Source organism: Halichoerus grypus, chromosome 2, assembly GCF_964656455.1.
Source record: "Halichoerus grypus chromosome 2, mHalGry1.hap1.1, whole genome shotgun sequence".
In the NCBI taxonomy this organism is placed as follows: Eukaryota; Metazoa; Chordata; class Mammalia; order Carnivora; family Phocidae; genus Halichoerus; species Halichoerus grypus.
Window position 1 is genome coordinate 112057852 of NC_135713.1, and position 17945 is coordinate 112075796.

The following is a 17945-nucleotide window of genomic DNA, read 5'->3' on the forward strand; positions in this document are numbered from 1 at the left end:
TTTTAGGAGTTTTATGGTCTCACATTTAGAACTTTAATCCATTTTGAGTTTGTTTTGTGTATGGTGTAGAAAGTGTTCCAGTTTTCCTGACATCATTATGGAAAAGACTGTGTTTTCTCCATTATATATCCTTGCCTCAGGGTGGACCCTAATTTAAAAGCCAGACCAACTTGAGGAAGCTGTTCTGTCATGGTTTAATATTAGCAGCCTGATTCACTGAATTGTGATTTACTGAATTGTGCTTAAATGTGATACTGTCAACATCTTGAACAATATGGTTAAAGTAAGAAAAAGGCCAGTGAAATTCATCATCGTGTTAAATATAAGAATGTAAAAGATGTTGGGACAGAGTTCATTATATTATTCAGGACCTTTCTTATTGATAGTGTTCAGGATAATACTTCTACCTTATTATTATGAAAAGTGTGATTTGTTTAGTTTGTGGTCACTGTGTGAGTTAAGTAGCTTTTCCTGCTGGCTGCTGGTATGTTTACAGCCAAATTTTTTGCCTGCCTCCCCTACTTTAAGATTTTTTTTAAAAGTTTCTTTTTAAGTAATCTCTAATCTTTATACCCAATGTGGGGCTTGAACTCAAAACCCTGAGATCAAGAGTTGCATGCTCCCCTGACTGCGGCAGCCAGGTGCCCCTAAAATGTTTTTTTTTTTTTTAAATATTTGACAGAAACAAAGCGAGAGAGGGAACACAAGTAGGGGAGAGGGAGAAGCAGGCTTCCCGCTGAGCAGGGAGCCTCATGTGGGGCTCGATCCCAGGACCCCGGGATCATGACCTGGGCCGAAGGCAGATGCTTAACGACTGAGCCACCCGGGCGCCCCGCCCCTAAAATGTTTTAATCACTGCCCAAGTCATTATTGTAAAGTCTCAGGGCCTTACACAGCAGATTACCAAGCACCTCACCTGCTTTATCTCTTGCCCCTTCCCATGCTGAAGGTATCATGTTTGCTTTTCCAGTCCCCAAAATTTACCATAATTTTGTACAATTTGCATCCCATCACCACTTTCTGTCCCTTTCTTATCCTATTACATCCTTTTTTTCAAACTCATCCTTCAGTTCTTAGCATTGATGGCAATTTCTCTTAGTATACTCCCTGACGTCCTGAATTAACTCCCCTTCATATGTAAATTTAAAACCATCCTGTACATTATCTTCTTACCAGCCTGTAAACTGAAATGGAGAGAACTATGTTGGTCATTTTTACATTCCCAGCACCTAGCATAATGCTGAGTACTTACTATTTGTTGGGCTCTGTTCTAAGGGCTTTGCGTGATTTCATTGGACTGTCACAAGCACTCTACAAAGTTTATATTATTGTATTCTTGCTTTATAGAAGAAGAAATAGACCCAGAAATATTTAACATTCTTAAAGTCATACTGTAAATGGCCAAGAAGAGTTGAACCCAAGCGATTAATTGCAGAACTTGAACACTTACCTATTACTGCCTCCCTTACAAACAAATGAAAAAAAACGGTTTTAATTTTTATTTTGATGTACTTAATATTTGTGTGCTGCCTTAAATCTTAAAAAATAAAAATGGGGTAGAAATAAGTCAGAATACACAGAGTTGGAAGACACAGAGTTCTGTATACCACATCTGTTATGTTCTTCCCTAAAACGTGTGTGCCAGAAGGGCATTACAAACCATTTTTCTTGGACAACTCATTGAGATCCTGCTAGATCCCTACAAATAACCCCCGTTTGTCTACATAATGCATGAACCATCAGTCTTATGATGATGATGACCGTACAGTTTGGTATTAGTGGCAGAACTTTAGGAGTCACCCTGGCTGGGCTTCTAAGGGAAATTTAGGAGATAACCTAATCTTACAACCAAACACTTACAAACCATCTCCTAAGCTTGCATCCTATTATCATAGCTAATTTTGTTCATTATATGCTGATTTGTATGGCCTCAGTTTTAGAGGGTGACTTGATTTTCAATTCTGAAGATCTACCTTATTGAAACATACAGCTTCTCTCTGCTTCCACATGTACCGACTATATTTAAATATTAACTTTTAGTAGATTTGAGTGTCTGATTACATTAGCCTTTTATTACACCTTATATATTATTAAATTTTTTGTTCCATTTATACTAGGTTCATGAAAGAAGTGTCCAGTCAGACTTCTTACTGATTATCTTGAAGGAAATTTTACAGAAACGCTCTGATCTGCACTTGATTCTAATGAGTGCCACTGTAGACAGTGAAAAGTTTTCTACGTATTTCACACACTGCCCTATTCTCAGAATTTCAGGAAGAAGCTATCCTGTTGAGGTAAGTCTTCTCTATAATGTGTACATGAACAGAAACTACATTTCTACCAGGGAGTCTCCCCAGAAGATAGGCCCTATACCAGTCTGAGCCCATTCCTAGTCCTACGGTACTGCAAGTCAGGAGAAGACTTGGAGATGGCTTGGGAATCAGGTTGAGGGTGGGTGGGCTGGAAGGAAGGATTCTGCTGAAAGACGTACCTGAGAAGTACAGAACATAAAACACACTTCCGTGTCAAAACCATTGTGACCAGATTGAGGGTGACTGCCTGGCAATAAGGAACTCCTTTTTCACCCACCTCTCAAATTTAGGCTTGTTTTTGAAGCTTCTTTTCTGCCTGTTCTATTCTTAATGTTTGTCCTTTGGGCTCAGTTCATAAAGACAGCTCTTTTTCATCAGTTTTCACAAATTAAAAAATAGACACCATAATGTAATTTGTCCTGAGACTTGTAGGGACAAACTCATCTCTATCAACCAAGTTTTCCATTCCCAAATAATGTAGAAAGAAGCTTTTCTCGTAATAGTCTAAATTATTTGGTAACATTCAAAAGATAACGATCCCCTCATTCTCTTTAAAACATTTACTGAAAAGAATTTGAGTTCACCATTTATATGCCTTAATCTATGTAGGTTTTTCATCTTGAAGATATAATAGAAGAAACAGGCTTTGTACTGGAGAAAGACTCCGAATACTGTCAGAAATTTCTGGAGGAAGAAGAAGAAATTACCATTAATGTTATAAGCAAAGCAGGGGGAATAAAAAAGTATCAGGTAAAAAGAAAACATTTTCAAAGACATCTGATAGTGATATCCAGGGCATAACCTTCTGTGAGAGGTTTGAATCATATGGCTGGCACAGTGAATTTGAGTATAATTTGGTAGAAAAGGAAGAGATAGGATTGAGCAAATTTTATTTTATTTTTTTTAAGATTTTATTTATTTATTTATTTGACAGAGAGAGAAGGACAGAGAGGAAACAAGCAGGGGGAGTGGGTGAAGGAGAAGCAGGCTCCCGGCCGAGCAGGGAGCCTGATGTGGGGCTCGATCCCAGGACCCTGGGATCATTACCTGAGCTGAAGGCAGACGCTTAACGACTGAGCCACCCAGGCGCCCCAAATTTTGAGCAAATTTTAAAGGTCATTTCTTTAATCTTCGGTTTATGATATTTTACCTTTTTACACTATATAGACATAAAAAAAAATCAAGGACCATATAAATAAGAGGCAACCCTTATTGTTTCATAGCAATGATTAATTCTTTAGGAGTAAATTTGTAATTATTTTCTTTACTTTATCTGAACACCTTAGGTGTTGAGGATGGGGCAGGCCCAAAATCTAGATAGATCCTTGCCATTTTTTTCTCAGCAGTCTCTGTCCTGGTATGGCTGTATAGCTTGGCTATATAGCTGAAGCTATCTAGAGCAAGCACAGTTCTTCCTAGAGTTAGTTTCAATGACATGTTTATTTTTAGAACTGTCATAAAAGCTAAATTATCCTACACTTTAACCAGTGGTACTATATTCAGTATTTTTATTGTATCCGTGATATTTCATGCTTATATCCAATCTGATGGAAACGTGAAGTTACTTTATCTTCTAGTTAAGCAGATAAATCAAGAAAGCATAAAGTAAAATCTTTCCCTAAAATTCTGGAGATAGAAATTAGAAACTAAAGAAGTACTTCAGAAAATTAAAGGTCTTTCAAAAGAGATAATTGGAATTCAGCAACCAAAGTAGAATCTAGTAGGAATGAGCAGATATAAACTACTTACTGAAGTTACTACGGGGATACCTGGGTGACTCAGTTAAACATGTGACTCTTAGTTTGGGCTCAGGGTCATGAGATAGAGCCCCGCATCTGGCTCTGTGCTGGGCATGGAGCCTACATAAGATTCTCCCTCTCCCTCTGCCCCTCCCAACCCCCCCCCCCCAAAAAAAAGTTACTCTAACCTCTCCTGGCCTGTTTCTTAGTTGCCACAGAACAATGCATACAGTGTTCTGTTTTTCTTAGCTCTTCTTTAATTTAGTATGTACAGGACAAGATTAAAAGTTTTGCTATACTTAAGGAAGTTGAATGAAGTGAAATACGCAAGACCTCAAATTTTACACTTTTTCCACTGTTAAAAACTACCCTTACCATATTTTAACAAAATAATGACAATGAGAAATACAGTTTTGAATGAATGCAAATACTTTTTTCCTTCTTTGTCTTATAAAAATAGTTAATATTTTTGTTCATCTTTTTCTGGTTGTTTCTTGTAGGAATATATACCAGTTCATACTGGATCAAGTGCTGATTTAAATCCATTTTACCAAAAGTATAGCAGCCGCACTCAGCATGCTATTCTCTACATGAATCCTCATAAAATCAACCTTGATCTCATTTTGGAACTTCTTATATATTTAGGTATAAATCTTTTTCTAATTTGACTCCCATTTGTTTTGATAAAACTTTTCTGCTAACTGAAGATGTTTTATTAACATGTTACATGTTACCCCTTACCTTTCTTCTTATGTTGAATTTCAGACAGAAGTCCCCAATTCAGAAATATTGAAGGAGCAGTGTTGATATTTTTACCAGGACTTGCACATATTCAACAGTTATATGATCTCCTATCAACTGACAGAAGATTTTTTTCTGAACGGTAACTACAAATCTTCATTATATTCCAAGTAGTTTTAAAATAGAAAAATGTTTTATTAAAACTCTTGATCAGACTTTTCAGTCTTTTTACCTTTAATTAAAATTATCCAAAGTGAAGTTTTTTAACATTTCTATTATAGCACTTAATGTACTAAAAATTTTAGGTATTATTTCAGCTTTTGTTCTATTTTCTTAATATGAGTAAGCAGAGGGAATCCTGTGGTTGAGAATAAGATGGTGACTCCCCTCCCCAACCACCTGGACAGCGCAAAACCCCTACAGGTTCAGTTTATCATCCAGACATATGGAATCAGCTGTTTAGTGTATCTTTCCTGATACCGTTCATTACTGCTGTCACGGTTATCATATCCAAGCATATTTTTAAATTCTCTAAACCCTGTATTCCATATAAATTCATATGAAGTATTTTCTCTTTGATGAGTATATGTGGTTTCATTGTATCATTCTCAGAACTTTTGTGTGTTTGAAATTTTTCGTAATAAAAAATTAAATTGCTATTTGCAAATAAATTTTGTTATTCTTTGCAGTGTCTTCTAAAGAGAAACTCTTGCTAAGAACTATGATTTTAACTTTCAGATATAAAGTGATAGCTCTGCATTCTATTCTTTCAACTCAAGATCAAGCTGCAGCATTCACACTTCCTCCTCCTGGAGTCAGGAAGGTAAAATTCAGTGCAGTAAATTTATGTGTGATCTTTTCTGAGAATATTTTGTGAAAATGTTAGGACTCTGTAACATCACAGTTATTAAAATGTTTTTAAGTGCCTTACAGTGCATGGCAGACTCCAGATGCTCTCTAGCTTAACATAATCAGAAGTGAACCCAGTATTGAAATAGAAGTATTTGAATATTTATTTATATTATGCATTATTAAGGGGCCAGGGCTTTTAGGGGAGTGACGAAAAATATTATGGCATGGATTTTGCTTGTGAAAAGAAAAATCACTACTTTTCCCATCTTTTTCATGAAGGATGTTAGATGTCAGGAGCTCCTGTGAGGATTCTTTATTGTTCTCCAGGCTATTCATCCGTGATTATTTTTGTAACATATAGATCATTAGGTTAGGAAACAGTCTCGGTATTTTCATGTCTCCTCTGTTCAGGATTCTAAATGTGAAGAGATACTTGGCAGAGAGTTTCTCAGATTTAGAAGCGGATAAAAGAGCACAGTGTAAGAACTGTGGGAAATCTAAGAGCTCCCAGAAAGAGCCTGGGTTCTGAGGCTGCTCTGATCTGTAACATTTGGGCTTCCCTCTAAGATTTGGTTTAAAGAAAAGAGTTCTACCTCTTAAAAAAAATTTTTTTTTTCAGTTTATTTAGTTATTTTTCAGAGAGCGAGCAAGCACAAGCAGGGGGAGCAGCAGGAAGTGGGAGAAGCAGACTCCCTGCTGAGCAAGGAGCCCGATTCGGGACTTGATCCCAGGACCCTGGGATTACGACCTGAGCCGAAGGCAGACAACTGAGCCACCCAGGCAGCCCTCAAAAAAAATGTTTTTAATTTAAATGTTACTGAGAGATAGATGGAACCTAGGTGCTCATTCTAAGTATTAGAACCCAGATTATTTCCTAGGTCAAATGAATAGGAAAAACAAGCATTCACTATTGAATTACAGAGTTGAGATAGAACAGTACGAAAGTGAGTATTTGATGGAAAATTTCCTAAATGTTTTACCTCCAAGGACACAAGAGAAAAAATGCAAAGACTGCAGTATTCAGCCATCACCATTAAGAATTTTAGAACTAGAAATGGATCTAAGAAATCATCTATTTCTATCTCCTAAACTATAGTAGAAGTATCTGAAGTCACCCGAGGTAAAATGACTTAGCTGAGGTCACAAAGCTAGTAAGTGGTAGAGCCAGGACAGCAACTTCTTCTTACTGATACACTGTTTTTGTCCCAATAATTGTGAATGGTTGTGCTGAGCTGTCTCTACTCCTGACCCAATTTCCCAGGCTACTTAGTTCATTTTTAAGATGACTGACTAGAATTAGGGGAACGGTATTTTTGTTGGAATAAAAATCTGTAACTTTAATTAGCAAGCTAAGCTGTGAAAACTAATTGTAATGAATTAAAATTACATAGTAATAGCAAGTTGATGGTGAATTTTAGTAAATAATTTTGAAATTCACTTTTTAAAATTCATTAGGTCAAACAATATAGGTTAAATGATTGCACACTGCTGAAAGTTGTTATCTAAATCTTTTGGCTTTTATTTTCAGATTGTTTTAGCAACAAATATTGCAGAGACAGGTATCACTATTCCAGATGTTGTATTTGTAATTGACACTGGAAGAACAAAAGAAAATAAGTAAGTTTGAAAAGGGTTTGGTGCTCTTATATTCTTGGGAGAAATCACAGAATCATATAGGGAAAATCCCTATATGTCCTAATTCCACCCGAAGCAAAAAGCCTCAGAGAAACTTTAACATGCCCAAGAGTAAATGTCAAGTTTCATGTCTTGAGTTTTCCCATACTGCTACTTGTAGAAAACTCTGAGAAAATTTTCAGAACATAATTTTTTGTAAATTTGTTTGTAAAATATCTTTACAAAAACATTACTTATGAGATTATAACAGAGCGTATGGATTTTGGAATCAGAGTTGGATTTAAATCATCTGTAATCTTGAGCAAGTAATAATACAGTAAGTATAATCATCAGTCCCCTCATATGTAAATGGGGAGCATAAATATTTTTCATTATTGAAAGTACATGATATGGTAATTGGCACTTACTAGGTAACCTTACCTGAATCTTCATAAAAAGATTACTACTTTATAAATGTTTTAATGCTTATATTGCAAAAACAGGGAAGACCACCTTGCTAGTCTATTGTAATCCATGTACACTCTCCCTCTATTAGGAAACTTCAGCAATATTTGGCAATGCATATGACTACTGAGAAGCATTTCTCAAACTCTTTCAAAGAAGTCTTATTGCATAATTCATAGGCCTTCCATTAAAATAAAACATCTTCCATGGTCACATTAATTTGGGAAAGGTTAAGTTAAACAGGTTTTTCCCTTGGAGAGGTATCTGAAGCTTTTAATTGGGTAGTATGAGATTTAGTTTGCAAAGTTTGCTGAATTATTTAAATATGAAACATGACTTGGAAAATGGCCTACAATTATGATGGACTTTTTTTAGCCTGTCTTCAATGTAATTTTAAGAGTCACCTATTTCCAGCCTTTTTTCAGATTTTGGTTTAAGTCCCTTCTCTATTCTCTCCTAAAACTTTTCTTCAGGTACCATGAAAGCAGTCAGATGAGTTCTTTGGTTGAGACGTCTGTCAGTAAAGCAAGTGCTCTGCAGCGCCAGGGGAGAGCGGGGAGGGTCCGAGACGGCTTCTGCTTCAGGATGTACACCAGAGAAAGGTATGACACAGCACTGGAAGTCGGAAGTACGTCAGTCCTTGTAGTGTGGCGTTTCTGATAAGAGGTCACGTGTTTAACACTATTTTATTCTTCAGATTTGAAGGCTTTATGGAGTATTCTGTCCCTGAAATCTTGCGTGTGCCTTTGGAGGAATTATGTCTTCATATTATGGTAATGCCGAAGGAATTCAGATGCTATTTTTTCATTCTTTACCCCTTTCTTAAAAAGAAAAAACAAAACATGAAGACTTCCTTACCCTACGTTGCTCTAGATTTTCAAGTATTTTATTTACTCTTTAATAAATACCCCCTCCCCATCTTTTTTTTTTAAAGATTTATTATTTGAGAGAAAGAGTGTGCACGAGAGAGAGCACACACAGGGGGAAGCGGCAGAGGCAGAGGTAGAAGTAGGCTCCGGGCTGAGCAGGGAGCCCAGCATGGGGCTTGATCCCAGAATCCTGGGATTATGACCTGAGCTGAAGGCAGACACTTAACCGACTGAGCCACCCAGGCGCCCCGTCCCCCATCTTTTTATAAGTAAACCCACTGTGCTTAAATTCTACCACAGGCACTCATCCTTAATAGACTAAAACTAGCTCTCAACTGGGGGCGATATTGCTCACCAAGGGACAATTGGCAATGTCTTCAAACATTTTTGCTTTTTAGAACTGGGGGGAGAAGGAGGCCATACTACATGGGCATCTAGTGGGTAGAGGCCAGGGACTACTGCTAAACACTGCATATTGCACAGCAGTCTCTTAAAGAACTATCGGCCCAAAATAACAACAGTGCTGAGATTGAGAAACCCTGACAGAGACCAAGGGCCTCCTGGTCTGAAAGATCTATATTACCCTTCAGTTCTTAGATTTTGACTTTACAAAAATCAGGAATGAAGAAACTAAAAATATGGACTAGAAGATCTCTTCCTCATGCCAGCCATCCCCCCCGCCACACACACACACACATACACAGTGTCTCACTCCCAATTATAAGAAAAAGAACAGGATAGCCTTACTGAGATATTTATGTCTCTTTGCTCAGAATTTATTTCCAATTTGACCATCTCTTTGGTTAATTCTTTCTAATAGCATACTGATTTATCACTCTTTTTTAATGTGCAGAAATGCAATCTTGGTTCTCCTGAAGATTTCCTCTCCAAAGCCTTAGATCCTCCTCAGCTTCAAGTAATCAGCAATGCAATGAATTTACTCCGAAAAATTGGAGCATGTGAACTAAATGAGCCTACACTGACTCCACTGGGCCAACACCTTGCAGCTCTGCCTGTGAATGTCAAGATTGGCAAGATGCTTATTTTTGGTGCCATATTTGGGTGCCTTGACCCAGTGGTAAGATAAATGGCTGCTCTTGCTTCTTCACTTTAACTATCGTTTTGGCTAAGTTTGGAAATAATTTTTAACTTTTTACATTTATATACAAGATAATATACATTCATCCCTTAAGTATACTGTAGGTACTATTTTGTAAATGGGTTTGGCTTGTATAGACTTTTGCTATCAAAAATCCCACTTGAAATATTTATTTAATAGAATAGATAGATTTTGGGGGGGTGCAGAGCAAGCGAGCTGTGGGGGAGGGGAGGAGAAAGAGAGAGAGAGAGTCTTAAGCAGCTTCATGCCTAGCACAGAGCCCAGCCAGAGCTCGAGCTCACGACCCTGAGATCATGACGTGAGCCAAAAATCAAGAATTGGACACTTGGCTGACTGAGCCACCCAGGTGCCCCTTTATAGATGATTCTTTGAAAACTGAGAACCCCACAGACTTTTCTAAGGAGAATGAGATGAGAAACTTCATTCCTTCACTTTTTCTGCATTCTCTCTCTGAGCCAGCAATTACTAACAGTTCTGTTTTATCAGATTATCTCAGAATTAACAAATGTTGTGCCTCTTTCTGAATCTCTGGGCTCATATGCCTGCTGCGCCATTTCAACTTTCCAGTTTTACCAGGCTGTGGCCTTTTCTGGGACTGCAAATCAAGGCCATTTAAAAACAGAATGAAAGAGCGTAACGTAACGTACTCTAGTAGTTTGTTTCTCTAGTATTAGGAATACTCACCAGAATTGTGCTGAGTCCAAAAAATAACCTCTGTCATGATAATTGATGTGAAAAGCTGCAACAACAACAAATGGGTTATAATACATTACAAATTGTTTTAAAAGTATTTAAAGAACATTGCAGGCAATGGATAATTTAGTAAGTTAAGAGTCAAGATATATGAGCTGTGATTCTGAGATTGTTCTAACTGTGTGACAGACTGTGAATCCCTATACACCCATTCAGGTTTTTATCTCTGATTCTGGGGATGTGACCTCCTTATAAATATGGTCTAAAAGTGATATATTTTTAAAATTAAACAAAATGAAGCCCAAAGTAACTAATTAAAATGAAAATGTTAGCTATCGTAGAACACAATAAAGGTATTGGAAAAGAAGAAACATGCAACTTGAAAGTGGGACTGTTGTATGATTTGCTTTCTTTTACAAATCACCCTTCCATGTTTACCTCTTTACTGATAAATGTTTTGGTTATTTATGGATAGGCAACACTAGCTGCAGTGATGACCGAGAAGTCTCCTTTTACTACACCAATTGGTCGGAAAGATGAGGCAGATCTTGCAAAGTCAGCTTTGGCTATGGCCGATTCAGACCACCTGACAATCTACAACGCATACCTAGGGTAAAGAAAAAATCTGGGTGTTGTCAATAAGTCAGTGACCGGAGGTTATTTACTTTAAAAAAGTTTATCTTTGACTTTCATTAAAAAGATACATCTAAGACTTACCTTTTAGTTACTTCATTTGTCAAGGTATAATTATCTTAAAGATTCCTTTTTTTTTAAATCCTTTCTAAAATTTAAGAATAATGTACTTTGTATTGTTGTACCTATATTACCTCATATTTGGAGTTAATAATTTACTCTTAGACACAAAAAATCTCAGTATTGCCATTCATACTCTTATATTCAGTTAGTAGCTCCTACAACAATTAAGACCCCCCCCCCCACTTAAGTGATTGTAATTTAATTACAGCTTACTTTGGTTAATACCTCTGAAAGAGAGTTTGAAAAGAAAACATGTTGAACTTTGGTCATTTTATTTATGTAGATGGAAGAAAGCACGGCAAGAAGGCGGCTATCGTTCTGAAATAGCATACTGCCGGAGGAACTTTCTTAATAGAACATCACTGTTAACCCTAGAGGTAAGTCTTAATAGAGCTTTCTAATTCGGGGTCATATGGTTGACTGATAGGCTTATTTTAGAAAAAGAAATGCATGCCTAGGATAGTGATTAACACATAGTACAGATTTAATTTACTGAATTACTAAATTTGTAATTTTTTGTTTCTTGTAATAGGTAACTTTTATGTATTACACTGTGATTTAAAATAGTATTTAACAATCATAATGTAATAATCATAAAATGCTTCCAAGGCTTGGAATCTAGTCATTTTGCCTAAGAGCCCCAATTCCCTTTAGTGAAATTCTTTTCTGTTTTCCTAAATATTAGCCAGCTACTTCGTTGCAGGTAGGATGATAATTATGGAAAGGCATCCAAGGCATGGTACCCTGTGGCTGATTGTGACCAGGTGTATAAATCTGCTCTTGGGAAGGGAAACCAAACAGCTGTGCCCATCACTCAGGTTTTGATAGTGTTGAGGACCGGAATTAGTTCTTGGAGGAGAGAGAGTAGAAGTATAGTTAAAATAGACAGACAACTGATGGCAAAAAGCAGGGCTCCTCTGCAGATACTTAATGTTCACAGTGCATAGGAAATGGTGTTTAGTACACCATCTAAAGGCAAACAGTTTTTACTTCAGACACACTATAAAAGTATTCAGAAAATAAACTTAATGTATCTCACATAATTATTCTGTGCTCATATATTTTATTCCCATAAAAACTTAACCCATTATTTTTTGTCATTCAAGATAACGGCTGGGATAAGAGCAGGGACAGCTCTCAGTAGAATGAGTTTTGTCCTTCTACAAGTAGAGAAAGGGATAAATTGAAGAAACAGCTGCCTCTGGGCTAACTCACTGGGATTCTCCTCTGTCTCCACTCCCTGCCAACCGCCCAGTTGCCTCCCGCCTCCTTCCTTCTGTGAGCCTTTTCTTCACCTCCCCTGGGCTGCAAGGTTTTCCATCCCTGCACCTACCCTGTGGTGTTAGAGCAGCCGTTTGGCCTCTTCTCACCTGGAATCAAAGTCTCCTTAAGCCCCAAACCAGAAACCTAAAGGAAATCCTAAATGTAAATACCACCTTTTAATCGGCTGTATCCTGTTTACTATGAAAAATGCTCATCCTTCCTATAGAATTTAAGCTGATTGGCACTTAGTTACTAAAGGTAAATATAGATTTTAGGCAACAATTTTAGATTAAGTGAAGGTGTCATTGTTAGAAGTAAGGTGAGATTCTCAGGGGCAAATGAACAAAGTATTTGCAGTCCAGGATCAAGATTCCTCTCCTGTTCTTCCTCAACATTAGTCCTTATGGAGAGGAGAGAGCTACTACTGAAGTAAATATATTGAATGCAAATGTGTTCAGGCACATTTTTATTGCTCTCACATTTTAGACATTGTGTTTTATGACATGTAAAGTCTTGAGATGTGGAAATAGATAACTCTTCAATCCTTGATTTACCAGTATCGTTTTTTCGTCCCTCATTTGATTTGGGCTGTAGTTAACTAAATAATTTGGCATCCTATCAATTTTGATAGGAAACAGCAATATATATTAAAGGGTTGTCAGTTTTTCTATTTTAATCAATTACGATCTTGTCTCTTTAACATAAACCAATCTAGGATGTAAAGCAAGAGTTAATCAAGTTGGTTAAGGCAGCAGGATTTTCATCATCCACAACATCTAATGACTGGGAAGGGAACAGAGCCTCACAGACCCTTTCCTTCCAAGAAATTGCCCTTCTTAAAGCTGTACTGGTCGCTGGACTATATGACAATGTGGGGAAGATAATCTATACAAAATCAGTTGATGTTACAGAAAAATTGGCTTGCATTGTGGAGACAGCCCAAGGCAAAGCACAAGTACATCCATCCTCGGTAAATCGAGATTTGCAAACTTATGGATGGCTCTTATACCAGGAGAAGGTAAAGTGGTCATTCTTAATTCCACTATTCAGAGCATTATTCTAGAAGTCAGTTGTAACAAGTTAGGATGCCCCAACAGGTATTGTATTTGATTCTCAAATTAAGCTGTTTATTTTTGTACATAGTTTCTCATCAAAAAAAAAAAAAAAACTTATTGGAAGAAAAATATTAAGGTTTCTACTCTGACCATCATCTTTCCTACTTGAAGTAAAGACAATTATAGCAAATAGATACTGTTTAATAATGTATGAGTTCCCTGAGATTTTACCAAAAGGTGCTACCTCAACAGAGAACAAAGACATGTTATATGTGCATTCCAAATAAGGGGGATATGGGATTAGACAAAACTCTATATGACCAGGCAACAGTTTGAGTCACAGTGTAACCCAAGATAACTTAAAAGCAAGTATTTATAGATTACAATTAAAAAAAAATCTTTTGAATCGTAGCTTGCTATAAACTAACAAGGATCCATAATTTGAAGCACTGGCTCGAAAAATCATTACCCTGTCATAAAACTTAAATGTAAAACATGAGGAATTACTGACTAATGGCCATAGCTGAACATTGATCTAGAAACCAGACACTGAAACAGTTTTATTTTTGAGCTAATTAACAGCACTGGCATTATAAAATTGCTTGTTCATAGTTTCATTTATGTTCAAGGTATATAATTCACCTTTACAGTTAATGTTTTAAAAGGCCTTTTAATAAGGTAAATGCACAGATGGTGAATGTGATTATTATGAAACTGGCAAATTATGCACATGTGAGAACGTAAAGGTAGCTTTACAAAACTTATGTAAATCTTATAGGAGCAAATTATAGAAAAATGCTTATATGAAACATAAATGAATTTCTTACATTTTTAGGCTGTGAGGTTTTTTTTTTTCTCTTTTATTCCTATGCAGGTAAGGTATACCCGAGTATATCTGAGGGAAACTACCCTAATAAGTCCTTTTCCAGTTTTACTTTTTGGTGGTGATATCGAAGTTCAACACCGGGAACGTCTTCTTTCTATTGATGGCTGGATCTATTTTCAGGTACATGCTATAGCTGATCTCATAACATTAAAATTTTCTAGTTGCAGTACCACTGAGGTAGATTTTTAAAATTTTATTGGCGTTTGCATAATTTCTTCCTATAATTTCACTTAAAGTGGAAGACTTCCTTATTTTATCTTGCCTATATTGTTTTAAATCTGTTAAATATGAAAATCAAATATCGCTACTATTACAGATTGCATTTATTATCAGTAATAGTAACTTGCCATCCATAAATTAACTATGTCTCAATAGTTAACTTTACATGGATTATCCCAAATTTACTAATCCTGATAACCTTGTGATTAATTTCTGTAGTTTCCTTTCTATAGATGAGACACTTATAGATTCAGTGAGTTTAAATAACTTTCTTAAATGAATTGTTACTGGCCAAGCAAGACTTTTAAGCTCCTTCTACTTTGTGCCACCTATAAGAAGACACAGATTCATAGTTTTTAATGAGTATGGTCGTTTTCCTCTGGAAAAATTAGACCAATCATTGCTACCAGCAATAAGCTTACTTCCTTGTAGCCCCCTCAACAGTGACCAGCTTAAAAAAAAATTTAATACATTCTGTTACTGTATGCCATCACGATTTGTCTAAGATTGGAGAAGTAAACTTAAATGCAACTTTAAAAATATATGCAGTTCTCTCCAAGAGGACAGGGTGGTAGAAATCGTCTGTAACTGGATTATGGTCATGGTTGCACAACTCTATAAATACACTAAAAATCATCAAATTGTACACTTAATAATGAGTAAATTTTTAAGGTTAGTAAATTACACGTCAATAAAACTGTTAATTCCTTCCCCAAAATTTCAGACTTCACTCCCACAGAGTTATTGTAAGAGAAGTTACAGGAAATAATTTCCCTGTATTCTTCCAATAACATTTTATATTCAAGTCCAGATGTGTTTAAGCAGATGGTAAGGTATACATGCTTACCTTCATTTACTGAAACACATTCACACTCACAGGGGTTAACTTTGGCCAATTTGTCATCTCCTCTCAACAGGCCCCTGTAAAAATAGCTGTCATTTTCAAGCAGCTTAGAGTTCTCATTGATTCTGTTTTAAGAAAAAAGCTTGAAAATCCTAAGAGGTCCCTTGAAAGTAAGTATTTATAATGTAAGTAGAAAACCATCTATTTTTAAACATTGGAGTATGTTAGAGCACACTGAAGTCCATGTGATTAAAAATTGTTTTCATAAAATTTATTTTATGCTGAATTCCATCAAACTCCTAGACATTGCTTCATTATTCACAATCTAATTATACTCTTAAGATTCTTTTACTCTTTCCTCTTCTAAGCTTCACTTCTAAACTTCTGACCATTTCACAGAAAAAAAGGATGGTAAAACTGAGCATTGTAAATTTTGATTATAAGGGACTTTCTCTGAGGTTTCCAACATGTTTTTATCTACCGTTCTCACAAATGCAGAGCTAGTCTATGTTTAAAAAGTACATTATCCTTCAACAGAAACCTGCAATAAACACCTGAGTTTTCGGTTAGTCCAGTGCAGTGTTTCCCACCCAAACTTGCCAAATCATCAGAATCATCTTGGCAGGTATTAAAATACGAAGTCCAAAGACCTACCCCAGACATAATTTAATCTCCTTTATGGGAGAGGCCTGTGTGTTATTTTTTAATCCCTTAATTTATAACACTTACCTCTACTACCATCCCCCTTTTTAAATAGAGTAATTTTTATTAAATTGGACTATTTTACTGGTAAAATTTCTCACATTTAGGATTTGGTTGGTTACATCTTCATGCTTTGATTTAATGTGTTTCTCTATTCCCTGCATATCCTGCAGACAATAGTAGTTGTATCTAAAGCTTTGATTAATTGGATTTCTAGGAAAAGGATATTTTCTACTTGCTCTGTTCTTCCCATTGCATCACATCATGAAGATCACATCATGAAGCATTCAAATTTGGTTTTCCCACTTTGAATGATGTTAAGAATTGATCAGTGGGGTTCAATATGATTGTATTTAACAAGTATCTCAGTTAATTCTCACAGGCAAGTTGGGAGTTACTGATCTAGTGCTACTACCCTGAGACTTAGGGAGCTTAAAAATCATGGTTCTTTCTAGACCCGTCATTGTTTCCCTTGCAGCAAGTGACCTTTTCTTTTTTTTTTTTTTAATGTCGAAGTAGTCCCCACGAATTTGAGTGCCAGGCCATGGGCCCAGTTACCAGAATTTCCCATTGCAACCAATGAAACTCAGGGCATTCTCTTGCTGAAGTGTCTAATATAGAGACAATTTCAGGCTTGCAGCCCTGATAATTACACCTGTCTAAAGAGTAGTTAAGAAGTTCTTAGGAAGTCACAGTCTGGGAACAACTGTTTAAAAGTAGAAGCATCTGTTACCATAACCTCCTTAGCAAACACTATAGCCTCCGTTGCTCTGTTTGCCAAATTAATTGGTGTTTGCTACTTTTGTTGTGTAGAGATCTGTCACTTCCCTACCGACACCTCTCCAAGAGTCCTTGCCTCTTAAAAGTTTTTGTTTCTTTTGGGACTAAACATGGAGCAACTGGTATCAGTTCTTCCTTCTTTGCCCATACTGTGGAAATCCTGATGTATTCTGAAGACCATGGAACAGTCATAGATCCTTCAGTATGTCTGAGCCAGCTGACAAAGTTAGGAAACCCCTTGTCTTAAAGGAATTTTTAAAGACATAATTCCTTAAAAAGGACAAATAGTTACATTACATCATGTCTTTGGGCGTTGGCCTGCTTCCTGTCAAAGTAGGTGTCAAGTAACTATAATAATAATACTTGTAGGGCAACAAATTCTATTTTGTGGACATCTCTAGGTTTAGTGTGAATATTGCTGGTATAGTATTGTGTTTTAATTTAAAAGAATCTTTTCATCAAGTATGCCTGCTAGTCACATGTGTATACATTGGGAATTTAGCCAGGTGATGAATTTTTTCATGGGTGTTTTTTTTTTTTCCTTCCACTCAGATGACAAGATTCTACAGATCATTACAGAACTGATAAAAACAGAGAATCATAATTGAAACTGAAAGTCATGGTCAACTGCTTTAAAAATAACGATGAAGATATGGTCGTGAAATTATGTGAAAATGGACCATTGCATTAAGTATTTCAGTACTTAAAATGTTGGTACTAGCCATAAGTTAAAGGTGGTGGAAAAAAAGCACATACTTTAAACTAATGTGTAATTTTCTAGTTCCTTTTTAATGATAATTATTTGCAATGTATTTACCACTACATTTACAATAAATCCTTTGGTATCATTGATGCTTCACACATCATTTTGTGCCTATGGGCAAGGCCTGTGTCTATCGTATCTGTCACTTAGGGTCCTGATTCCCTATGTAAACACCTTAGACTCTACCAGTCCTTCTTATCTGGAGAGTTTAGGCCTTCTTGACCCACAAGAGAAAGTGAGCTCCAAAATCAGTTGTAATTAAATTTCCTTGA

General features: G+C 36.3%; 1 protein-coding gene and 1 long non-coding RNA gene across 6 annotated transcripts in view; one reads left to right on the forward strand and one right to left on the reverse strand.

Annotated features, from left to right (window-relative positions):
- Window positions 1–17760, forward strand: part of DHX29 (DExH-box helicase 29) — a 43053-nt gene extending 25293 nt beyond the window's left edge. For 2 of the 5 annotated variants that reach the window (XM_036065692.2, XM_078067321.1), the window contains 15 exons: window positions 2118–2294; window positions 2922–3062; window positions 4552–4696; window positions 4817–4934; window positions 5531–5615; window positions 7173–7261; window positions 8197–8325; window positions 8421–8496; window positions 9446–9670; window positions 10881–11017; window positions 11445–11538; window positions 13140–13442; window positions 14354–14485; window positions 15502–15598; window positions 17463–17760. In XM_036065692.2, coding sequence (XP_035921585.2) covers window positions 2118–2294; window positions 2922–3062; window positions 4552–4696; window positions 4817–4934; window positions 5531–5615; window positions 7173–7261; window positions 8197–8325; window positions 8421–8496; window positions 9446–9670; window positions 10881–11017; window positions 11445–11538; window positions 13140–13442; window positions 14354–14485; window positions 15502–15598; window positions 17463–17518 — 2004 coding nt within the window. In that variant the 3' untranslated portion in view covers window positions 17519–17760. Of the gene's footprint in view, window positions 1–2117; window positions 2295–2921; window positions 3063–4551; window positions 4697–4816; window positions 4935–5530; window positions 5616–7172; window positions 7262–8196; window positions 8326–8420; window positions 8497–9445; window positions 9671–10880; window positions 11018–11444; window positions 11539–12267; window positions 12883–13139; window positions 13443–14353; window positions 14486–15501; window positions 15614–17462 lie in introns of those variants that run through there. The other 3 variants (XM_078067318.1, XM_078067319.1, XM_078067320.1) reach the window with 3 other exon arrangements.
- Window positions 6241–17945, reverse strand: part of LOC118518743 (uncharacterized) — a 38412-nt gene continuing 26707 nt past the window's right edge. Inside the window, exons 3-4 of the long non-coding RNA XR_004908865.2 lie at window positions 10397–10451; window positions 6241–8544 (exon numbers count right to left, since the gene is read on the reverse strand). This is a non-coding gene — a long non-coding RNA (uncharacterized LOC118518743). The remainder of the gene's footprint in view (window positions 8545–10396; window positions 10452–17945) is intronic.